Consider the following 25980-nt stretch of genomic DNA (forward strand, 5'->3'; position numbering starts at 1 on the left):
ATGTGCCATATGAAGAGAGAGATGTGAGGAGAGGGGGTGCTAGTCATATTTTTCTACACCAAATATTGGCCTATCGGTGACTTCTTCTTTGGCGACAAAATGATCCCAATCCACATGCACTCTCTCATCAATCATCCTGTCCTATACGCACACTCTCTCTTATATCATGGACCCTAGACCCAAATAATTAAGATAGATGCACATGCGTCGGCGACCCCTTTCTCAGCAGACATAATGATCCTAATCCACATACACGTACTCTCTCTTCATTCCCCTTAAAAAAATCCCATACAACTAATGTATTAATGTACAATCATATTAACTGATTAATTATTGTTACTATTACAATACATTGATTTATATGAAATGATTAATAGTAATATATAAATTAATAAACAAGTTAAGTAATATTAATATGCTAATGATTCACTTCATACTAATTGATTACTATAATAACTAATTAATCAATAAGCCAGTTGACATACATAAATTAGAAAACAAGCTAACTATTATCAATTAAAAATTAATTAATAGTTTAATTGATATAATTTGATCGATACACTAATAATCTAATCAATGAACTAACAGATATCATCTTCCTAAATATTATTTTATTTATATTAAATCAATAATATTATATTAATATATTAATATTAATTAATTGACTAATAAATAATTTTAATTAATAAATAGCTATGTGATAAAATTATTTAATATTTTAAATAAAATAAATACAATATTTTCATTTGAATTTACTACTTGAATAAAAGATATTTATTGATTATTAAAAACTAATTTATATCTAATTAAATATATTTAAGTAAATGATAAATAATTAATCAATAACCAATTATTCATTATTCATTTTCTATCCTAATGAATTCTTTATTAATTTTAAGTAACCTGTTTTTGGTTTTTACTAATTGTTTTTTAGTTCATAGTTATTAATTTTAAGCAACTAGTTATTAATTTCAACTAATCTATCAATATATAATTTTTTGCACGTGTTGCTATTGGCGTTGCAATTTACATTGCAAACCATTGCTATATGCGTTACTATTTGTGTCACAAAAGCGATAAAAATTGTGACGCATATAGCGATGGTTTTGTAGAGACTCTTATACCAACGCTTTTAGCAATGACGTGGGCAAAATTTTTATGAACATTTGTGTCGCTTTGAACGTCGGTATGAGGCTTGTATCTTATAGTAGTGAATTGGGCAATATCCATTGGACTCTATCTGTGAATCTATTCTACACATGCTAGGTTGTTAAGCTCACCATATGGGATATACAAAACATGTGATGTATACGCGGTATAAGTGAAATTTGTCTAAGAATATTTTGAGGGATGGTTTGACCCCGCAAGTTCTATCGATACCTATGAGCATCACACTTCGGACATGTTTAGTCCCATAGTCTCCTCGAGCCCGCACACAATCCTTGACACATACATGGATGTTGTTGTAGTCCCATCCAAGCATTCATAACACCAATCATGCATCATCATAGGACTCAAGTATCATGTTTTCACACAATAATATATGACACTTTAGTAACCTTAAAAAAAATCAGAAGCAATCTTGAAGAGCACAAAAAGTGTTTTTTATAATAGAGCCGAGAAAATCAATGGAGCATAGAATGTACCTGAACAACTTAGTCACACTTTCATTGCTTCATAAATACTTTTCCTAAACACTTAAGAGTGTAAGCATTGTCTTTAGAGGAGATACTCATTAGCCGTCATATAATAGTATGGATGCTTCCTCTCTCAATCGATCATATGACTCAGTATCCATGGGCATTAATGCATCGATCAAAGTCTGAAAGGGCCATTGTCTCCTCTTATATGGAGGGTGTAGTCTATAGTGTACTCTCCAATTGATATATGGGCTCAAGCGCTGTATCCATTGCACACCCATGAACTTTTCTAATGGCCCCCAATAGGTGCATTCCTTGGGATGAAGTGTCATCTCTCTGTGCAAAGTTGGCGGGCACATCTAATATTATTGTATATGATATTCAATTACTTTGTAAATGTAAAGCATGATTGATACACATTTGTCTTATCTTTCGCTCAAAGTCTAAGATCACCTAGTCAATGATCTCAGATTGAAACTCTTTGAAGTGTCGTTACGTGTTGTATGGACAAGCAATGGTTTCATCTAATTGCTAGCTTGCATTGAGTGCAAGGACATAGGACATGCAGATTAAGATACGCCTCGTGATCTTGGACATTTTGACCATCATCATTCTCCATTTCGTCTATGTTACATTAAAAAATATGTTTTGTTCCACTCATTGATGATCTTGCTCCCTTTTAATCTTTACTCCTCTTTCTCTCCCTTTCCTGTTTTTTTGTTTACCTCCCTCTATCTCTCTTTTTCCATTCCTTTTTTCTCCTTGTCTGTCTATCTTGATCTATCCCCCTCTCTATTTCTCTCCCCACCCCTCTTTCTCTCTCTCTTTCCCTTTTTTTTGCCCCCTTCATCCTTCTTTGATTCTCTCTCCCTCCCCCTCTCTCTCTCTCTCTTATTGTTTCTTTCTCTTCCCCTTCTTCCCTCCCAACTCTCACTTATTCTCTCCTCTCCTTTCCCTCCCTTCTTCTCTCTATTTATTTCTCTCTTTTCCTCTCCACTCTCACTCAACACATCTGATTACAATAAAAATCAAAGATAGAAAATAACTAACCTATAAAATAAAGACATTGAAATATCCCCATCTTCCCTCCCCAGTCTCACTTCTCTCTTTTCCTTTCCCTCCCTTCTTCTCTTTAACTTTTTCTCTCTTTTCCTCTCCATTATCACTCAACACATCTCTTACAATCAAAGTCAAAGATAGAAAATCATTCTTTTTTTCTACCTCTTCCTTCACTCTATGCTCTCTTTCTCTCCCCCTTTCTTTCTTCTTCTTTCTCTTTCTTTATTGCCTCTCTCTTTGTTTCTCTCCCCTCCTCGTTGTTTCTCTTACCCATTCTTCTCTCTTTCTCTCTCCCTTTATATATTGTTTCTCTCTTCCTAGACTCTCTCTTTGTTGTCCCCCTTTTCTCTCTCTCTTTCTCTCTTCCTTTCCCTTCCTTCATACCTCACTTCTCTCTTCCTCTCTTTCTTTGTTACATTTTCTCTCTCTCATTTACTCTTTCTCTTTCTTCCTTCTTCTCCCTCTCTCTGTTCCTCTCTTTCTCTCTTTCTTTCAAAGAAGAAAACAAAGAAAAACAAAAAATGGAAAAGAAGAAAACACAAAAAAAGTAAGAAGAGGCAATGTACCTACCTCAAAGGCTCGAGGGTGAATTCTTTTCTGCCTTCTATTCACGACATCCCTTTTCTCTCCTTGCGTACTTCTCTCTATCTTTGCATACGACAGTGAGACAGGACCAGTAAGGAGCTCCCCTTCTCTCTCTATCCCTCTTCCTTTCCCTCTCCCTCTCAAGCTGATAATTTGTCTCGTCCTCTCTTTCACTCTCTATCAAAAATGTTTGTAGCAAATGCTGCACTCGTGTTCTGAGCCCTTTTTGTTCTCAAACAGGCCAATATTGCTATTTGCATCTCAATTAGTGTCATTAAGTGTCACTATTAGCATCGCTAAAGAATATCAGTGACGCTATTTGCGATGCTAATAGTGACGCCACTATTTTACATCACAAATTACTGTCACTATGGTCCCATTCCCTTGTAGTGAGTGACTATTCTTTGTGATTGGTTCTCCCATAACTGAAACTATTAGTCACTCCTGACCACCATGAGTACTTGTATATGCACAAAAGACCATCTTTTCGTGCTTTTAAGTCTCGAAATAAACTATACAATATCACATGGATTTGAACTGCCTGTTTCCTATAAAACAAGAAACACCTTGTATGAAAAGTATCATTACCTTGAGTGGACTTTTCATCACCATGAGTGAGTCCAACACTACCATGACCATTTGTTAATCACCATAATTACATAGATTTGACATAATCTTTCTCTTTTTTAGTACATATTAATGTTAGTTAAGATGCTATAGAGTTTATAGGACATATTTGCTACATGATAGTGCTTGTCATATCTAGATCATCCAAGAAGTCTACTTGCCCCACCAACATTGCAACTACAATTTTTATGCCACCATGACTATCCATCTCATCTCCATGATTGGCATTTTGAAGCCCACCATCATGATTGAACACAAGAGGATGATCTTCTAAGTGCATTATCATGATTACCTAGAGTGCTAAGAATTAAAAATAAGTGATATGGACCAAAAAAATCAGCCCAAGCACGTCCATATTACCATGGTAGTGACAACTAGTCATCAACATAATTTCATTTGAAGTTCTTTAGGATCTACCTTTTATTTTAGACCTAGGATATAACTCCATCTTGCATGGCACAAGAGAATGTGTGTTTACCTTGCCGAAAAAGAAATAGTAGCTATGGTGCGATATCACCATTATTGTTAACTGAGAGTAGCACCATTATTTCATACACAAAAGTTCACTAAGTCTATATTTTAAAGCACCACCATCACAAATCAAACTAAAAAGCAAAACAACTTTGCAAAAAGAAAAGGATTTTATATTATAAACTACCTTTCTTGCATATATCATTTTGTTTTGTTGCATTAAGACCTAAAGTTTTTGGATTTTGGCGCTTGAACCTTCACTATGTCTATAATAGAGAAGGAGTTTATATCTATCTTACAACCTTGAGGCACCTGAGTTTCCATTTGTAGCATTGACAAAGAAATTCCTCACAACTTCTCTCATCTCTTCTACATATGCATAAGAACTTACTTTTAAATTTAATCAATTGATTTTGGAAGAGAAATAGATTGGATTTATATAAATGTGTTGAACTCTATGGAGGTAGTGATTTGCTTGTATCCATGCTCATTTATATATATATATATATATAGAGAGAGAGAGAGAGAGAGAGAGAGAGAGAATGTGTGTGTTATGGACTGACTTGCAATCACACATGAACCAAATTGTGGTATGAAAGAATGGAATAGTTATTAGTGTAATATAGTTAAAACACAAACATCTCAAAATTTTTAGATAGCGATGATAGCTAGTGTATGTATCATAAGTTATAACCTCAGACTTCTAGGTAATATGCAAGTTCTTTCATCATTTTTGTTTCACATACCCTATAACTGAAAAAAAACCTCAAAGTTAACACTAAATGTATCCAACTTTCTAACAAAATCGTAACATATAAAATTTTAACCAGGTGCAGATATTAGCCACTAAAGGATCCCCCGTGCCCTTCCCCCCAACACCCCGAAAAAATCCCTCTCGTTAATAGAAGTAGAAGATGTTGTCAGTATCCAAATTTGGAGCTCCTAAACACACCCCACCCAGAGAGTCGGTCCTACCCACAGTCGGTGGGAGACGGCGGCTGACTCACAGAGAATGGATGCAGCTAAATATAAAAAAGGATGGCATTATACAGCCAGGAAACTATACTGGTTGCGAAGGCATGAAGATTCCACGCTTAATCAAGTGTTGTGTAATCGGGTCCATGGGTGACGGAAATCGCTGGGATAAAACTGGCAAGAAAAAGTCAAGACCATTATTAAGTTGGTGTAGGTGGCAGCGGAAGAAGCGTGTATTGGAGTGGGAGACTATAAGGAGCCTGGGACGGGGTGGATACGGAGACGTCATTCTAGCTCAGGATCGACGAACTGGCTTGCAGCTCGCAGTGAAGAGAGCTGTGAGCAGGAGCTCGGACGGGGCGAGCTTAGACAGAGAGCGCGCCTTTCTAGAAGCTCTCGACGGCTGCCCATACGTGATACGGTGCCTGGGTGGCAGCGAGGAGCTGGACGTGAACGAGAACGGCCGCCTCATGAAGAACCTGTTTCTGGAATACATGAGCGGCGGGTGCTTGTACGGGCTGGTGAGGTCCAGCGTAGAAGGGAAGCTGGCAGAGGGGGAGGCGCGGCTGTATGTGACAGCAGTTCTCAATGCACTGGACTACCTGCACGCCAATGGGGTAGTGCACTGCGACGTGAAGTGTTCCAATGTGCTCCTGGGGGAGGACGGCTCCATTAAGCTTGCAGACTTTGGGCTGGCCTCCGCGTGCAGCACGACATACTCTTCAGCGAGTACTAGCACTACATCTTCAGCAGGTACTGCGCCTACTACATGCAGTACTGATGGTAGTGCCAGTACTGGCAGCTCGTGTGTAAGCAGCAATAGTGGCACGACGATGACGACTGATCCACCGCAACGCCTCATCAGTCCAGCGGTGCTGCAGAAGCTGATGCGCGCAGGTTGTGGGCTCGGACGCTCCCGTGGAACCTGGTCTCACATGGCCCCGGAAGTCGCCCTGGGCGGCTGCGAGCCCGGCCTGCCGTCGGATATCTGGAGCTTTGGATGCATGGTGGTGGAGTTGCTGCAAGGCATGCCCCCCTGGCGCAATGGCACGGAAGCCCTCAACCGCATCGCTCTTGACGAGGACCCGCTCCTCCCGCCTTGTGCTTCCGCTGACTGCCTCCACTTCATCCAATGCTGTCTGAAGAAGGATCCATGCGCCCGATGGACCAGCCGACAACTCCTCTCCCACCCGTTCGTCATGCAGCGGTGACCTTGTGTACATATGCATATACTGTATAAGCACACACACTCACATAACCGTGTGTGGTGTAATGGATGCACGGTTGCCACCTTGACAAAGGAAACGAATGCTGGCATTTTCCAAATTATGATACTGCTTGCATTGGCGGACGCAAGCTGTTAAAACGATTTTCTAGAATGGGAAGCTAGCTTCCAGGATATACTCGGCTTTTGTTAGCTCATTACATTATTCAAAATATAGTACATTGGCATATACTTGTTGATAATCTTCACTTTTGTCATATGCAACTCATTAATCAATTTCTAATCTACATTTGAGTTGTCCTTTAGCAATACAACGAAACAGGGTTGTGGACACGCCCAATAGAAGTGTTTTTCCAACTAAAAGAAAACTTTTGGGAGTGGCTACATACGTATCTAATTAAAGTGTGTCTAAATGTGATCCTCTACATACATATTTGCATGGACATGGTGATAAACATGATTATAGATGTTGTTTTTTCTAGAGTTTCAATAACTACAAAGCTATTTGTCACATATTTTTAGCTTCATATCCGATGGTAGTCTATAACCAACAATTCTTTGTCTTTTTAGCCATGTGTGCAGGCCAAGCTTTTTTAATTAGGAAAAGAATATCATTACATCACTAAAACTTCGATTTGACATAAAAAATGACATAATATGTATGGCATCAAATTCAATAAAATATTGAGAAACGATGTAAAATGCCACAACAATTTAAAAGAGATTCTTAAAAAGGCATTCCTCATAATTTATAAATGTTTAGAACTATGTCATATACATATTTCAAAGTCAAATTTTTGTTTCAATTATAGATTAGAGTAACTATAATCTGATATACTTGTGCTATATAAAAAGCCCATAGTAAATAGGCCTCATGCCCTATCAAACTAGTTCTTTTGAGATCCTATGTCTTCCAAACCATGATCCTCTGTATCATCTTCCTTAGATGCAATATCCTTGTCCTCTCCCTCTTTACATAATTTCACTACAATATATAAAGGATATGTAATCAAAATCTTCAATGCTGTAATAATTCCGGACGGATAAACCCTTGTTATAAAATAAAGGTTTTTTTTTAAAAAAAAATCCCCTCTTCTCCAACCCGACAGACGAGTTAGAGGAAGGCGAGGATTAGTAAGTAGGCAAGCTCCTTGCTGGAGCTTGCCAAGGCAATATTACATGCCCGATGACACGCAAGGGGGGGGGAGGATCTTATCCCCTCCCGTATATAATTGAGGACGGGGGCATAAATCAAATGGAGGAGACGAAAAGGCTACGCTTACTGTTGCCGTGAGGTACGAGAGACAGAGGACGAGTGAGGGCCGCCATTCTGAAACACTAAGGGAGAGAGAGAGCTTGATGGAGGGTTAAGCCAAACGCTGCTGCTGCCTCTGCACGGACAAGGGCTGCTGAACGCCGCTACCACTTCTGCCAATCAAGGGCTGCCGAATCCTGCCGTTGCCATCTTTATCCGCCGTCAACACACGACCTTATTACCCCCCCCCCCCCCCCCCCAAAGGAAAGTCTGGAAGCTCAGAAGCTTCCAGGGGGGGCGCTCTCTTAAGCCCCTTTCATCCCCCTTCTTATGCTTTTTGAAACCCCCCCCCCCCCCCCCCCCCCCCCCCCCTTGGGTTTTAAAATTCGTTTGCCAACAAAAACGATCAATAGAAATGCTTGTGCTTGCTATAGATTTTTGGTGCCCAGATCGGATGTTATACGCTCGCGTATTGAATGCCGGAAGGTCTCCAAGAACAATAGAACTCTACTTTTTGCACAAATTACAAGGTAAAAAACATGAACGACAAGAGCAAGAGACCAATTGGGTGCAATCTCCCCCCATGCCTTGTGTGAGCGCTCCACAAAGCATGTATTTTATGTATATTTCATCTTCAAGCTCAAATAATAGCCCAATTTACAAAATAGCAAGCTTTTAGCTTTTGAGTTTGCTTTAACACAAAAATAGGAATAAAGCTAATGGACGATGCCCAAAGAATCTGGCACACCCAATACAATGTCCAAATAATATTAACATAACCTACGCCTATGCACATACAAAATAATAATAAATAACCGACGCCTCAATAAATAGGCGTGACAAAATATAGGCGTGGCGCCTATCAAAATATAATCCATAAATCGAATACTCGCTATTCTCCAATGCTTTCCTCCGCCACTGCTGCTATCTCTACACATCAACTGAAGCATTTACAATCGTTAGTAAAATAATACAATTAAACCGACAAAAGTGAATACCTAGCAGTCTTCAGCTACATAAATAAATCAAATGGTTAGAAATAAATCCTAACCTTAATTTATTACGAATGCACACTCTAAACTCATAAACTTTTATTAATTTAATATGCATTTTGCGAAATCACCCGCTATGGAATCACCCATGTACACACTAAATTAATGAAATGCACGAAAAGGACAGGCGTCCCCATCAACTTCTCGCACAAAGAATCCACTTTGTGTATGAGCCCCGGTCATCAAAGTTTACAGAATCCACCGTAAAACCTCACGGAATCCACTGTGAAATATGCCTCCCGGCATCATACCCCTGGGGTGGGATAGCAATTGACCTCAATTGCTATTAGCTCAATGTGGAGCTAACAAAGTGGGAAAAGCATTTAAGTCTCTAGCATGCATCCATTATGCTTCCTCTACAAGATGGCTCTTAAATTTAACTAGATATCTAGAATATCTTTGGCCAGTTCTAGTGGTCATAAAGTCAGTATCTATGATAGCTTCTAGTTCAAGTATTTCAGTCTCTTCCTCTAACAAAGGTGGGTTTTCATAAATAGGATGTGCAAGTAATTGGCCTCTAAAAGGTCTTAACAAACTAATGTGAAATGTGTTGTGAATTTTCCAATGAGGTGGTAATTCTAACTTGAATGCATTGTCATTAATTTTATGAATGATCCTAAATGGTCCATAGAATCTAGGAGCTAATTTGACAACTGGGTGTCTATCTACACTTTGTAGTCTACGTTTTTCTATTCTCAACCAAACATAGTCATCAACTTTGAAATTCATTGCTTGTCTTTTCTTATTGGCTTGTTTGGTATATGATTGCTGGGCTTTAGCAATCATATCTTTAACCTCATAAAAAATAGTATTATGCATACTAGCAATATCATCAGCACTCTGAATTCTATTTGACAAAGATGCAACAGGTGTAGATAATCTATATCCTTATAGAAATAACATAACCGTGCGCCCATGCGCATACAAAATAATAATAAATAATCGACGCCTCAATAAATAGGCGTGACAAAATATAGGCGTGGCGCCTATCAAAATATAATCCATAAATTGAATACTCGCTATCCTCCAATGCTTTCCTCCGCCACTGCTGCTATCTCTACACATCAACTGAAGCATTCATAATCGTTAGTAAAATAATACAATTAAACCGACAAAAGTGAATACCTAGCAGTCTTCAGCTACATAAATAAATCAACTGGTTAGAAATAAATCCTAACCTTAATTTATTACGAGTGCGCACTCTAAACCCATAAACTTTTATTAATTTAATATGCATTTTGCGAAATCACCCGCTATGGAATCACCCATGTACACACTAAATTAATGAAACACCCGAAAAGGACAGGCGTCCCCATCAACTTCTCGCACAAAGAATCCACTTTGTGTATGAGCCCTGGTCATCAAAGTTTACAGAATCCACCGTAAAACCTTACGGAATCCACTATGAAATATGCCTCCGGGCATCATACCCCCAGGGTGGGATAGCAATTGACCTCAATTGCTATTAGCTCAATGTGGAGCTAACAGAGTGGGGAAAGCATTTAAGTCTCTAGCGTGCATCCATTATGCTTCCTCTACAGGATGGTTCTTAAATTTAACTAGATATCTAGAATATCTTTGGCCAGTTCTAGTGGTCATAAAGTCAATATCTATGATAGCTTCTGGTTCAAGTATTTCAGTCTCTTCCTCTAGCAAAGGTGGGTTTTCATCAACAGGATGTGCAGGTAATTGGCCTCTAAAAGGTCTTAACAAACTAATGTGAAATGTGTTGTGAATTTTCCAATGAGGTGGTAATTCTAACTTGAATGCATTGTCATTAATTTTATGAATGATCCTAAATGGTCCATAGAATCTAGGAGCTAATTTGACAACTGGGTGTCTATCTACACTTTGTAGTCTACGTTTTTCTATTCTCAACCAAACATAGTCATCAACTTTGAAATTCATTGCTTGTCTTTTCTTATTGGCTTGTTTGGTATATGATTGCTGGGCTTTAGCAATCATATCTTTAACCTCATAAAAAATAGTATTATGCATACTAGCAATATCGTCAGCACTCTGAATTCTATTTGACAAAGATGCAACAGGTGTAGATAATCTATATCCATAAATCACTTCAAACGGTGCTTTCTTTGTAGATGTGTGTGGTGTATTGTTATATGCAAACTGTAATAAATGCAAATGTGTGTCCCATGTCTGAGATTTAGAGATAGTATATGCACGTAAAAGATCTAGAATTGTGTTGTTAGTGGCTTTTGTTTGTCCATTAGTTTTAGGATGAAATACAGATGAGAAATCAATCTTTGTGCCTAGGTTAGCAAATAGAGTAATCCAAAAGTTGTTACAAAATCTAGAATCACGATCTGAAATAATAACTTTTGGCAATCCATGGTTAGTGAAAACAGTTTTCAAAAACAATTGTGCTGCTTGTGATGCTGTTAAAGTTTTCTTACATGGAATGAAATATGCTTGTTTACTAAATCTATCTACTACTGTCCAAATCATATCATGGTTAGATTTAGTATTAGGTAAACCAGTAATGAAATCCATAGAAATTTGTTCCCAAGGTTTAGATGGAATAGACAAAGGCATAAGTAATCCATACTGTTTACCATGATGTCTCTTAACTCTTTGACAAATCAAACATTCAGAAACAAAGTTAGATACATCAGTGTCCATATGCGGCCAATAAAAATCTTCGGTTAATGTACGTAAACTAGATATGATACCTCTATGACCTTGATATGGAGGACAATGAATCTCATTCAAAACAAAAGATCGGAATGGAATTGTAACACACAATCTCTTTTCATAATACATAAATCCATCATTATATGACAATGAATCAATAGGAATCAAGTTATTTTGAGCTATTTTATTCCAATCAATATGAAAAGTAATATCCTGATGATAAGTATCTTTCATAGCAATCAAAGAATCAAAAGATATAACATAAATATTATGAATGGCAGGTCTTCTACTTAATGCATCCGCCGCTACATTTTCTTTTCCAGGTTGCTATTGAATGATAGGATGAAAAACTTTGAATAAAGGATGCCCATTTGATATGTCAGTCAGAGATTTGGGGTTGGCTAAGTAAATGTCTAATACTTTGTTGATCGGTCTTAATCATAAATTCTGAACCCATTAAGTAGTGTTTCCACTGTCTTAATGCTTGTACAACTGCTAATAGTTCTTTGTCATATGTGGAATATTTCAGTTCAGAGGGTTTCAGCTTACAACTAGAATAGGCTATAGGATGATTATCCTGCATAAGTATGGCTCCTATTCCTGATCCACTAGTATCGGTCACTACTAGAAAGAATGGTTTATTAAAATCGGGTAGCTGTAAAATAGGGGCATGTGTTAATGCATGTTTCAATAAGTCAAATGATTTTTTTTAATTTTCGGACCAATGATAGACAATTCCTTTCTTGACAAGTTCAGTCAGTGGTAAAGCAAGTAATGAAAAATTACGTACAAACTTCCTATAGAAACTAGCAAGACCAAGGAATGAGTGTAACTCATGCACGTTTTTAGGTACAGGCCAATTCAATATTGCATCTATTTTCTTAGGATCAACTTTAATTCCATCAGATGATACAATATGACCTAAATACTCAATTTTTGTTTTAAAGAATTCACTCTTTTCAGGGTTTGCATGCAATTGATTATCTTTTAATAACTAAAAAACCAATGACAAATGCTCATAATGTTCTTTCTCATTTTGACTAAATACCAAAATATCATCAAAGAAGACAATTACACAATACTGATATTTCAGAAATATACGATTCATCATTCTACTAAACGTAGCAGGTGCATTAGTCAATCCAAATGGCATCACTAAAAATTCGTAATGACCAAACTGTGTCCTAAATGCAGTCTTGAATATGTCAGACTTATCTAGTCTCACCTGATGATAACCAGACTTAAGGTCTATTTTACTAAATACAGCAGATCCTTGCAGTTTGTCCATAAGGTCATCAACTCTAGGAATGGGATACCTATTATTTACCGTGATCTTATTTAAAGCTCGATAGTCAATGCACATACAATAGGTATTATTCTTTTTCTTGAGTAACAGAACATGTGCACCAAATGGAGAACTACTAGATCTAATCAATCCTCTATTTAGTAATTCCTCAACTTGACTCTGAATTTCTTTTTGCTCTATCTGGTTATGCCTATATGGTGCTTTACAAGGTGGTTGTGTGCCAGGAATCAAATCTATCTTATGGTCTTCTGGACGTGAAGGAGGTAAGCCAAGTGGTAGGTATTCAGCAAAACAGTCCTTAAAATGTGCAAGAAATTATTTATGCCTAGGGTGCATATGATTATCTTTTACTTGCAGTTCATTCACCCAAATGAGATAGGATTTACTACTCTTGCGTAATGCACGTTTAGCTTGAGTATGCGAAAGCAGTGGAAAAGCATTAGATGCATGCATACCATATAATGTAATAAGTTTTCCTTGAAAATTAATATTCATTGAATGTGTGGAATAATCTATATTTGGGTTATGCTGGTGACGCCAAGGCATAACTAAAATAATGTCACTCGACTGTAATGGAACAACTAGGAAATTTCTTCTTTCAGTGTATTGACCAATTTGAATCTCTAAGTCATGCACTTCCTGTGTACCATTATACCTAGTGCCTAAGAATGCAGCTTTGATGCGATAATGCGTAGGTACAGTCTGTAACTTCGATTCTTTTACTAATTTTACTGAAATAAAATCATGAGTGCTACCATCATCATGCAAAATAATATTTTCCTTTCCATGCATCAAACATTTCATAGTCAATAAAGAATGTGGAGTTGGCATACCTGGTAAAGTATTCGAAGTAGTAGTAGTATCGTCCTCATCTTCTGTGAAATCAGGCATATCTTCATATTCGTCTTCGTCCATTGCTCCAAGGTAGTTGATATGGGCAGGTGGCTTCTTCGAATGGCAATTTGCTGCTAGATGTCCAAGCTGGTGGCATTTATAGCATACTATTGGCTTGGCTTTGGTTACATTGTTTGCAATAGCAAGAAGTCGAGGGACATTAGGGTTTAGCTGTGGAATAGGCTTAGGGTTTTGATTGACATTGGATGGTAATGCAGGTGGTTTTGCCCAATTTTTACGGAAAGATGGTAAAGAAAAACGACCTGGATTAAATCTTCTAAAGTTGGAATTGAATTTCTTAGATCCCTAATTACCATTGGCTTGGAATTGCTATGAATGTCTATCTCTACCTCGTAGCTTGTCTTCAGTGTCGTGAGCTAGTGAAATGGCGTCTTCAAGAGTAGCAGGCTTGAACATGTTAACTTCAGTGTAGTAATGTCCAAGAAGTCCAGACATATACTAGCGCTTATGTGTCGCTTCAGGTACCTCTTCAAGCATGCGTAACTGGAGTAGTGCATTCCAAAAATGCTCTGTATACTGAGGAATAGGCTCATGATCCCGTTGCTGAAGAAGATCCCATTGCTTAATAGCTTTCTCATGAAATTGTGAAGGAAATTCTGCATGAACTTCTTCTTGAAATTCTCCCAGGTAGCGAGACAATCTATACTCTTGCGTACTACAGTCCACCAAAGAGATGCTCTATCTACTAAATGATTAGTGACACACTTGATTTTATCTTTTTCCGCATAGGTTTCCTCATGGAAATAGTCATCAAACTGACTAATGAATGCTAAAATAGTTTTTCCTTCTCGTATGCCATTGAAAGTACGGAATTTGAAACTTCTTTTACTTATCTTTGATTCCTTGCGGATGGTTTGAGCTTCAAGAGTTGCGTCAATGGTACGTTGAATAAGATCTTCAGCTTGAGGTTCTTCTTTGTCGATAGACGCTCTTTGTAAATTTGCTAGTTGAACTTGCAATGCTTGCCTAGCCCTTCGTTCTTCTTCCAATTGCATCATGATTAAGTCCAGCTTTTGCTCCATCGTAGGCTCAGGTAGGTCGCCTTCAGCCATAAGATCATCCATATGTGGTTCCGTCATCCTGCAAAACTGAAAAGACCTTTCTCACTCAAAATCAAGTTAGCGGGATGAGCGTAGCTCAAGTTCGGGAATACAAAGCTTATGAGTTTTTGGGTATAGCTTTCACAATCTTTGAAAAATTTGAATTTTATCCTTCTTCATATACTGAAAATGCTTCAGCAAACCTGCGTATGGGTAGAGTACCTTCCAATGAACAACTTTGCAGTTCAGAGTTTCTGCGCAGGAACAGCCCTTCTAGGAGTTTTAAGAACAAGTCAGTTCTGACTCCAGTTGACTTGTCTGACTTGCAGAGTTGCAGACTTGCAGAACTTAGTCGATTTATGGAACTTGTAGTACTTCAACTTGATAGACTTGCCAAATCTGACTGACTGTGTGTGACATGGAGTTTGTGAGGACCTGACTGATTAAGGAGCTTAAGTAATAAGCTTAGGGGGGCTTAAAAATCAACAAACGGCGCAATTCGTGGGGGGGGGGGGGGGGCATCTTTGCTGCCGGTGAAAAATTTAGAGATCTCCTCTTGTCCCGACGTGACGAATTTGAAGCTTTTAAACTTCTTAAAGCTTATAAGCTTTAATACTAGGCTTATTAAAAGACAAAGCCTTTAAGCTTATGAGCTATGGAGTTTTATCTCACTGGTTTTTGACGACTTGTATGTGACGATGTAGGAGTGGTCCTCCGCCTCTGCAGACCAGTCCCTCGCGATCCAATGATGGAAACAGGGGTTTTTGATCGACAGCTGCCTGTATCGACGGTTCGCGACGAGATTGACCGTAGAGCCCAATCGTTCCAGAAGCTCCGCCTTCGCACGAGATGCGTAGCGATTGGAAGCTCTTGATCTCAGCTTCGCTCTGATACCACTGGTGCGCAGATCGGATGTTGTACACTCGCATAGTGAATGCCGAAAGGTCCCCAAGAACAATAGAACTCTACTTTTTGCACAAATTACAAGGTAAAAAACATGAACGACAAGAGCAAGAGACCAATTGGGTGCAATCTCCCCCCATGCCTTGTGTGAGCGCTCCACAAAGCATGTATTTTATGTATATTTCATCTTCAAGCTCAAATAATAGCCCAATTTACAAAATAGCAAGCTTTGAGCTTTTGAGTTTGCTTTAATACAAAAATAGGAATAAAGCTAATGGACGATGCGCAAAGAATCTGGCATGCCCAATACAATGTCCAAATAGAAATAACATAACCGTACACCCATGTGCATACAAAATAATAATAAATAACCGACGCCTCAATAAATAGGCGTGACAAAATATAGGCGTGGCACCTATCAAAATATAATCAATAAATCGAATACTCGCTATCCTCCAATGCTTTCCTCCGCCACTGCTGCTATCTCTACACATCAACTGAAGCATTCACAATCGTTAGTAAAATAATACAATTAAACCGACAAAAGTGAATACCTAGCAGTCTTCAGCTACATAAATAAATCAACTGGTTAGAAATAAATCCTAACCTTAATTTATTACGAGTGCACACTCTAAACTCATAAATGTTTATTAATTTAATATACATTTTGCGGAATCACCCACTTACACACTAAATTAATGAAATGCTCAAAAAGGACAGGCGTCCCCATCAACTTCTCGCACAAAGAATCCACTTTGTGTATGAGCCCCAGTCATCAAAGTTTACAGAATCCACTGTAAAACCTCACGGAATCCACCGTGAAATATGCTTCCTGGTATCAATTTTAGAGCACTGTTTGGTTTTATTTGATTAATGAATTAAAAGATAAATGGATATCTAAACTTCAGGTTGAAGTCCTAAAGGGAGAGGCATTTTCAGTTACACCCTACTGCCTGCCTAATCCTAACCAAGGGGGTTGATGACCATGCTGGGCAAGTGGATTGAACCCGCTATGAGAGGTCTCTCCGTTGAGCGCTACTTGGAGCAAGCGGACGCTTGGGTGCCAGGGGGGCTCTGGCCGTAAATCCTGTCAAGATTGTGGGAGAGAAGGAAGGAGTCTCACTTGTAGCTTTCTTGCTTGCACAATGGGGGAATACACACAGAGGTAGAGGCTGAAAACAGTTTTCCTCTTCTTAGTTGTGTAAGCCAAAAGAACTCTCATACAAAGAAATAGAAGAACCCTATATATGGGTCTCAAACCAAACTCAACTAACTAAGGTGGCATACTAACTGAGCCACGAACTAGAGTAGATAAGGATGGCTATCATGCAGCTATTATTCATGGGCGATGTACCAACCTTGTCTGCAACTAACACGTCAGTGACATAAATGCATAACGGTCACCCTAGCATATCACGAGTGGAGCTTGATATCTCAACACTCCCCCTCGAGCTCAATCCCAATTCCTGCACACCAAGCAGGTCTCTGAACTTGCGCAGCTTCTCTGCGCCCAATGACTTCCTGAATATGTCAACTACCTGATTCTCTGTGCTGACATAAACTAGATCAATAAGACCTAGTAAAACCCTCTCCCACACATAGTGATAATGCACCTCAATGTGCTTTGTTCTAGCATGATAGAACGGGTTATTTGCCAAGTTTATACTACTCATGTTGTCACAATAAATGACAACTGGTCCATCTGTAGACTGATGCATATCATAAAGTAGCTTATGCAACCAAGCTACCTCACATGCAGCCATTGCTGCACCCCTGTACTCAGCCTCTGTGCTCGACAAGGCAACTGTAGGCTGTTTCTTGCTCCTCCAAGTGACTGCAGTACTCCCAAAAGAGAACACATATCCACTGGTAGATCGTCTATCAGAAATGCTACCAACCTAATCAGCATCAGTGTATCCATGCAACTGTATCTGAACCCTAGTCTCATAAAATAGTCCATACTGCAATGTGGACTTCACATACTTGAGTATGCGTCTAGCCGCATCCAAATGCGGTTTCCTTGGAGCCTGCATAAACTGACTTACCAATCCAACAGCATAGCTCAAATCTGGCCTGGTAATAGTCATATAAATCAAACTTCCTACTATGCGTCTGTACATAGTAGGGTCTTCCAGAAGCTCACCTGCATCTGTGCTCAACTTCACATTCTGCTCCAAAGGAACTGAAATAGGCTTACAGCCTGTCATCCCATATTTGGACAACATGTCCAATCCATACTTGCCTCTGCAAGAGCTGTATCCCACTTGGTGATCTAATCACCTCAATGCCCAAGAAATAACGCAGCTCTCCCAAATCCTTCATCTCAAACTTCTGCTTCAATAGCATTTTCACATGAAGGATATGTTCATCACTGTCACCTGTCATAATCAAATCATCAACATAAATAATAAGTAGCATAATATATTTCTCTGTTTTTCTCACATAAAGTGAGAAATCTGCCTTGGAAATCTGAAAGCCAATAGTGATAAGATAGTGTCCTATCTTGTCAGACCATGCTCTAGGTGATTGCTTCAAGCCATACAAGGCTTTCTTCAACCTGCAAACAAACTCAGAATGAACAGCATGCACATAACCTGGTGGCTGCTCCATATAGACCTCTTCTTGCAAATCACCATGCAAGAAGGCATTCTTTACATCCATCTGATGTAAAGACCATCCCTTTGATGCAGCCATAGCAATGACTGCTCTTACGGTTGCCATCCTTGCAACCGGACTGAATGTTTCTTCATAGTCAATGCCATATGTTTGTGCATACCCCTTGACTACTAATCTTGCCTTCTATCTGTTCACAGAACCATCTGCATTGTGCTTCACCTTATAAACCCACTTACAGCCAATTGCATTCTTACCTTTAGGCAAAGGTACTAACTCCCATGTAGCATTTGCTTCCAAGGCATCCATTTCTTCATCCATGGCTTTCTCCCATTTTTCTTTTCCCATGGCTTGCTCAAAAGAAGTGGGTTTTGGTTCCTGTATCACTTTGACCATATATGCATAGTGAATGGCTGTAAATCCATCATATTTTAGCCTATCCACAGGATACCTAGCTCTTGTAGATCTGCGCAAAATAGGTTCACTCCCAGGTGCTCTCAAAACATCCCTGGTCTTCCTTACTCTAGATGTAACAATAGAAGGATTACCCAACTCATCATCAATGCTCTATTCTGAGCCACTGGATTCACCATCCACATAAGAGTGACCTGCATTCACATCAAACATGGACTGATCAACCTTCTCTTTTCCTTTTTGTGATACCTGCATACCACTATCTGCATTGCTTTGAGAAGATTCTCCTGATCTCAATCTGCCTGTACATGGCGAAGAATGTGAACCACTGCTAGAGGACACTCCAGGTCCACTAATATTTTGTGACTGTTGTTGTGAATTTTGTGCAGCATTACCATTTTGTGCATCTACATCATCAATCACATTTACTGGTTTATACCAGCTACTCATCTCATCAAAAACAACATCCTTGCTCACAATAAACTTACGAGTAGAAGGGTTATAGCATCTATACCCTTTTTGCTGCAGAGAATAACCAATAAAGATGCACTTCTCAGCTTTTGGATCCAACTTGGATCTCAACTCATCTGGCACATGTACATAGGCAATGCAACCAAAAATTTTCAAATGAGAAATATCTGGTTTCCTACCAGTATACCTCTCCTCTGGAGTCATCCCATGTATTGCTGCAGTGGGAGTCCTGTTCATTATATAGACTGCTGTAGCAACTGCTTCAGCCCAATAAAAATATGGCAAGTCTTTTTCATTGAGCATGGCACGAGATACCTCTTCAATATGCATGTTTTTCCTTTCTACAATTCCATTTTGTTGTGGGGTATGACTGCATGAATATTGCTGCTTTATGCCATGCTCCTGCAAGAACCTTGCAAACTCATTTGAGCGGTACTCTCCCCCTCCATTTGACCTTAGGCATTTTATTTGCAGGCATGTTTCTTTTTCAACCATCGCTTTAAGAGTTTTGAAATGCCCAAAAACTTCACTTTTCTTTTTCATAAAATACACCTAAACTTTTCTGCTATAGTCATCAATAAAACTGGCAAAATAATGACAGCCTCCAAGAGATGCAGCTTTAGTTGTCCACACATCAGAGTGGATTAATTCCAATGGCTTCTTACTCTCTTGAACATGTCTAGGAAATGGTTTTCTTGCCTGTTTTCCAAACTGACAGGCTTCACATACCTTATGCATTTCTGCAACCTTGAATTTTGGCAATCCTGCAAAAATATTTTGGGCCTGCATTGATTTAAGTCGCTGTACATTAACATGACCAATGCGTTTATGCCAAATATCAATATCTGCAACTACATCAGTCCCATGTGCAAACATTGCTGCACTCAATTCAGACATGTCTACATCCAATGTAAACATTCTGCCCTTCTTCTTTCCTTTTGCTATCAAGTGACCTTTATTTTTCATATCCTCAACAAAGCATCCATGAGGATTAAATCTAACCTGCAAGCCCTGCTCAGCCATTTGACCAACAAAAACCAGATTCTTGGTAATATTCGGGACATGAAATACATCAGACATGTATTTCTTTTTCCCATCCTGCATAGACAAAGGAAATTTTCCAATCTGCACAATAGGATGTGCAGTATCATCACCAGTCTCCACAAATCCTAGTTTTTCCATTTTTCTTGCATCCTCCATCCATTCTGCATGACCTGTCATATGGTTTGATGCACCTGAGTCAACATACCACACATCGTTGCTTTCTTCTGCACTTGTCACAGAATTGTTCATGTGCTGCACCATAAACAAATGCTCATTTCTGTAATCACCCTGTCTACTAGAAGATGCATAATTTCCTTGTTGCAGTTTTTCATTCATGATGTCATTCTGCTTTTTATAGCAGTCTTTAGCCATATGACCCATTTTACCACAGTAGTAGCATTCAACATTACTGTTTGCATTTTGGCCTCTTTGCCATCCACCACGACCTCTTTGGCTCCCCCTTCCTCTTGAGTTACCACATCCTCCTCCATAGGACTGGTTTTCTTGAGTTTGCTGCATATTCTGATTTCTACCACGGCCTCCTCTACCTCTGCCTCTACCTCTTCCAGGATTTGAGTAGAAGACAGCTTTTTTTGAAGTTCCTCCTGAAGAGGATGCACCACCATTTCTCTGCTCCTCAGAAATTAGAAGAGCAATCAACTCCTCAAAATCAGAAAATCTTTCACGGACAGAAATGGACGTTCGGAACTGTGCATAATCCTTTCCTAGACCATTCAAGGTCACGGAAACTAAATCATCATCTTCCACTGGCGACCCAATGGAAGCAAGTGCATCTGCAATCTTCTTCACCTTCATGTGGTAGTCATTGATGCTCATACTTTCTCTTTGCACATTATGCAACTCTTGCTTGAGCTGCATTTTTCTCGCTTGCGTATTTGTGCTATACATTTTTGACAAAGTATCCCATCCCTCCTTTGGCGTACTTGCATCCTGAATATGCACAATCATAGAGTCTGAAATACTGATAGACAGCCAATACATAACTTTCCTAGCTCTCTCATGCCATGTTTTGAATGCCTGCATTTGCTGTTGATTGGAAATATCAGGAAGAACTGGTTCTTCTTCATTTCCTGCAACAAATTCCCAATATCCTTTTCCCATAAGGAAATTTGTCATTCTAAACTTCCATGCTTGGAAGTTGTTCTTGTCAAGCTTTTCAGTGACAATCTGTGAAAGAGAATCAGACGCCATTACAGAACACTGCAAAAAATTGTCACTGCAAAGAACACAGCTTCAGCCTCACAAGGGCAAATCTGCAAAACTGACGAAAGTGGTATTTGACCACACAGTCACCTCCTAGTGACGATTTTGCATCAACAGGCAACAGGGATGATTCTGTAACTCCCAATGTCTCTACGCACAGGCATACAATGCAATTTCTACAGTAACTTTTCACCGACTTGTAGAACAGTGGTCGCACAGCATAAAACTGGGCCTTTTCCTGAGTGCGTGTAGAAAACTTCCGCCTCTAAAACAGGCCTCGAAATGGCCTCAAATAAAAAAAAACAGGGTCTAGCTTCACCATGAAGGGCGTCTCAACCTGAGACAATGTACTCTTACAATTTCCGACTGTGCTACCTGCAGAGATCTGCTCCCAAAACAGAAAATGAAAGCAACACTGCTCCTCTTACCAGAACACTGCGAGCTTGGCTTTCTTTCTTGATCTCCTTACCATGAACAAGGCTCTGATACCATGTCAAGATTGTGGGAGATAAGGAAGGAGTCTCACTTGTAGCTTTCTTGCTTGCACAATGGGGGAATACACACAGAGGTGGAGGCTGAAAACAGTTTTCCTCTTCTTAGTTGTGTAAGCCAAAAGAACTCTCATACAAAGAAATAGAAGAACCCTATATATGGGTCTCAAACCAAACTCAACTAACTAAGGTGGCATACTAACTGAGCCACGAACTAGAGTAGATAAGGATGGCTATCATGTAGCTATTATTCATGGGCGATGTACCAACCGCATTTGCAACTAGCACGTCAGTGACATAAATGCATAATGGTCACCCTGGCATATCACGAGTGGAGCTCAATATCTCAACAAATCCTTCGCCTTCCGGGCCTTGCACAAGAGGCTAACGTGACTCGGGATTGGATCTCGAGGCCCGCATACTAGTCTACGAGCGGAAACTTGGATTAGTGATCCCTGTGGATTGCTGGATAGCCTTCGGGCGGATTGTGGATAAGCCTACAGGCTGGACTCTTTGGATTTCAAAGATAATTATGATAACCTGTTAATAAGGAACTTGTCTGATATTGTTTTTCTATGTCAAGTGATAAGATTATGTGAAGGAACCAGTGCCTAATGTGTTAATTAAAAAAGCTGGTTGTTACATGTCCAACTAATGTGTTAGGTAATTAAATAACTAAAACAACCCAAGGAAAGTGCGAAGGATGGGTCATAGGTCCGTGTTAGAATATCAAGCTCATTTAGTGTGTGTTGACCGACATGAGCTGGACACAGCTAGTCTAGCCATAGTAGTTAGATACATTAAATAAGTCGGTGCCTTTGGTGTGAATGGTCTTATGACCGTAGGTTGTATCTTTCACTATTCAGTGTGGTTTGATTATTGTGTGTGAGAGAGGAAGCTTGTTGCTTCACTCTGCCTTTCATCACTCTGCCTCTTTGAATCTGAACAGTCCGTCCTATGGATGGGTGGTCCCAATTGATCGGGAACTTTTCTAAAAATCACGATGGACAGCTCGAAGATCGTCAAAGAACACGAACAACAAGAGAGTTGACCTAGAGTTATATTTGAACCTGATTTACGTTGTTTTAGGGGAATGGAATGGGACTATGCCTTATGGCAGAGAGGTTGAGCTTTGCATCCCTCTCGTTTCCCATTCTCTTTGAACCAAGTGCAGCGTGAATCAGCTTTGGACCTGGCGTTTCTGCATAAAGTAGTTCGCTTGGGTCTGACGCTAGTTGTTGCTAGAAAATGACCAATCAAGAAAACCCTAATTCAGGTCGATCCTAAGTGGGAATGGCCGGAATACTTCCGCTACATGGCAGATGCGAAAAGCCCTAGATCGCAAAATCCGTAACATCATTCCATGGGAGTGCCGAGAGGAGCTTTCTAGACATCCTTTCCGATGGACTGCTAAGACGTGTCCTGAAGATACAAGTGGACACGTTACAAACGCAAGTACAAGTAGGAATGGTTTAAAATATCAAATTCTCCCCATCAATATTTTCATCAATACAAATACATTGGAATAGTGACTATATAAACATTGACATATGTATTACTATATAGCTATTCAAATATCATGGGTATTACAATAATTTTTACAATGTGAATTTTGATCTTTATTTTGATGAGTATACAGAGATTATACCAATGGATACATTAAGGAGTGTAGAGGAAAAACAATTTAGCAAGGATCTTGCCCTCCATGAGTTCAATCTTTTCTATTCATATGTGTTATCCCTGTCATAGTAATAAAACAACAAATGAATATATATGAATCCAAATGATAAAATGACAAAGAATACAATTAGATGTCTACATAAAACTATGACTTCTAATGATATTGTCAGGTGCAAGTGCACTATGGCTCCGATTGGAAGTCCAAAAGTAGCATTCATAGATTGGCAGCTAAATGAGGTGGATTAGCCATAGATTATGGCAGAGGTACTTCATGACACCAACGGCACCAAACACTATAAAAGGATAACAAAAGAAGTGTTGTGATCCTCTCCCTTTCATTGGCTCCATTCTCTTCTCCCTATTATTGTAACGTGTCCACCTATCTGCTTGTAGGACACGTCTTAGCAGCCCACAGGAAGAGAGTCCAAAAAGCACCACCCGGCACTGCCACGGAATGTCAAGGGGTTTGCGATCTAGGTCTTCCCGAGTCTGCCATGAAGTGGAAGCATTCCGGCCGTTCCCACTTAGGATCAACCTGAATCAGGGTTTCCCTATTGGTCAAGTTCCTCGAAGGTAACTAGCGTTGAACTACTTTATGCAGAAACATCAGGGTCAAAGCGGATTTATACTGCACTTGGTTCAAGGAGAATGGAAAACGAGAGGGATGCGAAGCTCAACCTCTCTACCCATAAGGCATAGTCCATTCCGTTACCCTGAAACAGTATAAATTGGGACTCTAGCTTTCTAAATTCTAGGTCATCGTTACCTTGCTATCAATTCCGTTGATAAAAGTTCCCGGCCAACCAGGACCACCCTTCCGTAAGACGAACCCATGGTCACATCCACCACACTTTCCTCAGGTTGCTTTAGTTATCTAATTACCTACCACATTTAATTTGACAAGTAAAAATAGCTTCCTTAATTAGCTAATTAATCACTGGTTCCTTCACGTAACTTAGGCACTGACATAGAAAAACAATGTCAAACAAGTTCCTTTTCAATATTTGATCTTTATTTATCAGTCTTTGGAATACATCATATAATCTAGTCGAAGGCTATTCCATAATCCGCACGAAGGCTATTCTGGCAATCTTCCCGAAGGCAATTCCATAATCCGCCCGAAGGCTATTCCAGCAATCCTCAGGGTTTGCTATTCCAAGTTTCCACCCGTTGACTAGTATGCGGGCCTCGAGATCCCATCTGGAGTCACGTCGGCCTCTTGTGCAAGACCCGAAGGCAAGGGATTTACGGCCAGTGCCCCCTGGCACCCAAGCATCCTCTTGCTCCAAGTAGCACCCATGGAGAGACCTCTCGTGGCGGGTTCGGTCCACGTACCCGACGCAGCTAACAATCCCCTTGGATAGGGTCAAGCAGAGAGTTGGGGGTAATTGATACTGCCTCTCCCTCCTCGAAGCTTTCAACTTGAAGCATTAATTCCTTCAGGCTTTCAACTTGAAGCATTAATTATTTTCCAGCATTAGTTCCTTGAGCAAAGAAGAACAAACAATGCTCCTATAACTGTACAAACACAAGCACTCCAGTGGTCGTTTATATGGCAAATTGCTAAGGTGTGAATCCTTCTCTCTAAATGCAACCAACATTCGATCCAGGATCAATTGCGACTTGGCAATATTCCAAGGGTTTCATAAGCTAAGTTGCTTGTTTTACCATTTTATCCTTGGGTTAGGATTTATACCCAGTTAACCTAAATTTTTTCCACCTTACGTTTCCTTAAATTAAAGACAATGAATCTTGGGCAACCTCGTCGCCCTAACTTGATTGGTCAATTGCTTGCTAGGAAATTCATAATTTCCCTAACTTGGGAAATCAACCTCAAGAAAGGGTGATGTAGTAGGATGTCTACTCATCCTCTAGAAAATTAGACTTGTACTTAGAACCCGCCAACCATTGTTCTAAGGAGTGGCAATACTATTTTGTGGTTTAGACATAAAACCATACGACGCTGCAACTTATTGCACGAGATAAGTGTCGCACCTAACTTGTGGGATTATTTCTCCCATCACGTGGTATTCCTTGGTCAAGAATACCTTTGGTCAAGATGTAGGGTTTGGGAGTCTTCTTGACCCAACCCAACCCTAACCCTACTAGGCCGACGACGCTTTGGCCCTAGGGTTCCTAAATCCATACAGAGGCCTAGCATTTGGTCATCCGATCACTAGGGTGAGAACCTTAGATCGTTCTTGCATAGGCGTTTAGCTAACCCTAACATTCCGTTAATGTGGGTAGGATCTTTGGGATCAGAATTATTAGGTGGGCAACCTAAGTGCGATACTAGGCAGAATTTTAACATAGCTTAGCCCTGACTAGCACATTGAGG

At 39.6% G+C, this 25980-nt stretch overlaps 1 protein-coding gene across 1 annotated transcript; it reads left to right on the forward strand.

Annotated features, from left to right (window-relative positions):
• The first annotated feature begins 5503 nt into the window (after positions 1-5503).
• On the forward strand, positions 5504-6568 carry LOC148041327 (mitogen-activated protein kinase kinase kinase 20-like). The gene has a single exon (XM_087683643.1). It carries the CDS (start codon positions 5504-5506, stop codon positions 6566-6568), a length of 1065 nt encoding a protein of 354 aa, XP_087539769.1.
• Positions 6569-25980: the final 19412 nt, after the last annotated feature.

Source organism: Lygodium microphyllum, chromosome 1 (genome assembly GCF_053477565.2).
Source record: "Lygodium microphyllum isolate KBCC chromosome 1, Lygodium_microphyllum_v1.1.10, whole genome shotgun sequence".
In the NCBI taxonomy this organism is placed as follows: domain Eukaryota; kingdom Viridiplantae; phylum Streptophyta; class Polypodiopsida; order Schizaeales; family Lygodiaceae; genus Lygodium; species Lygodium microphyllum.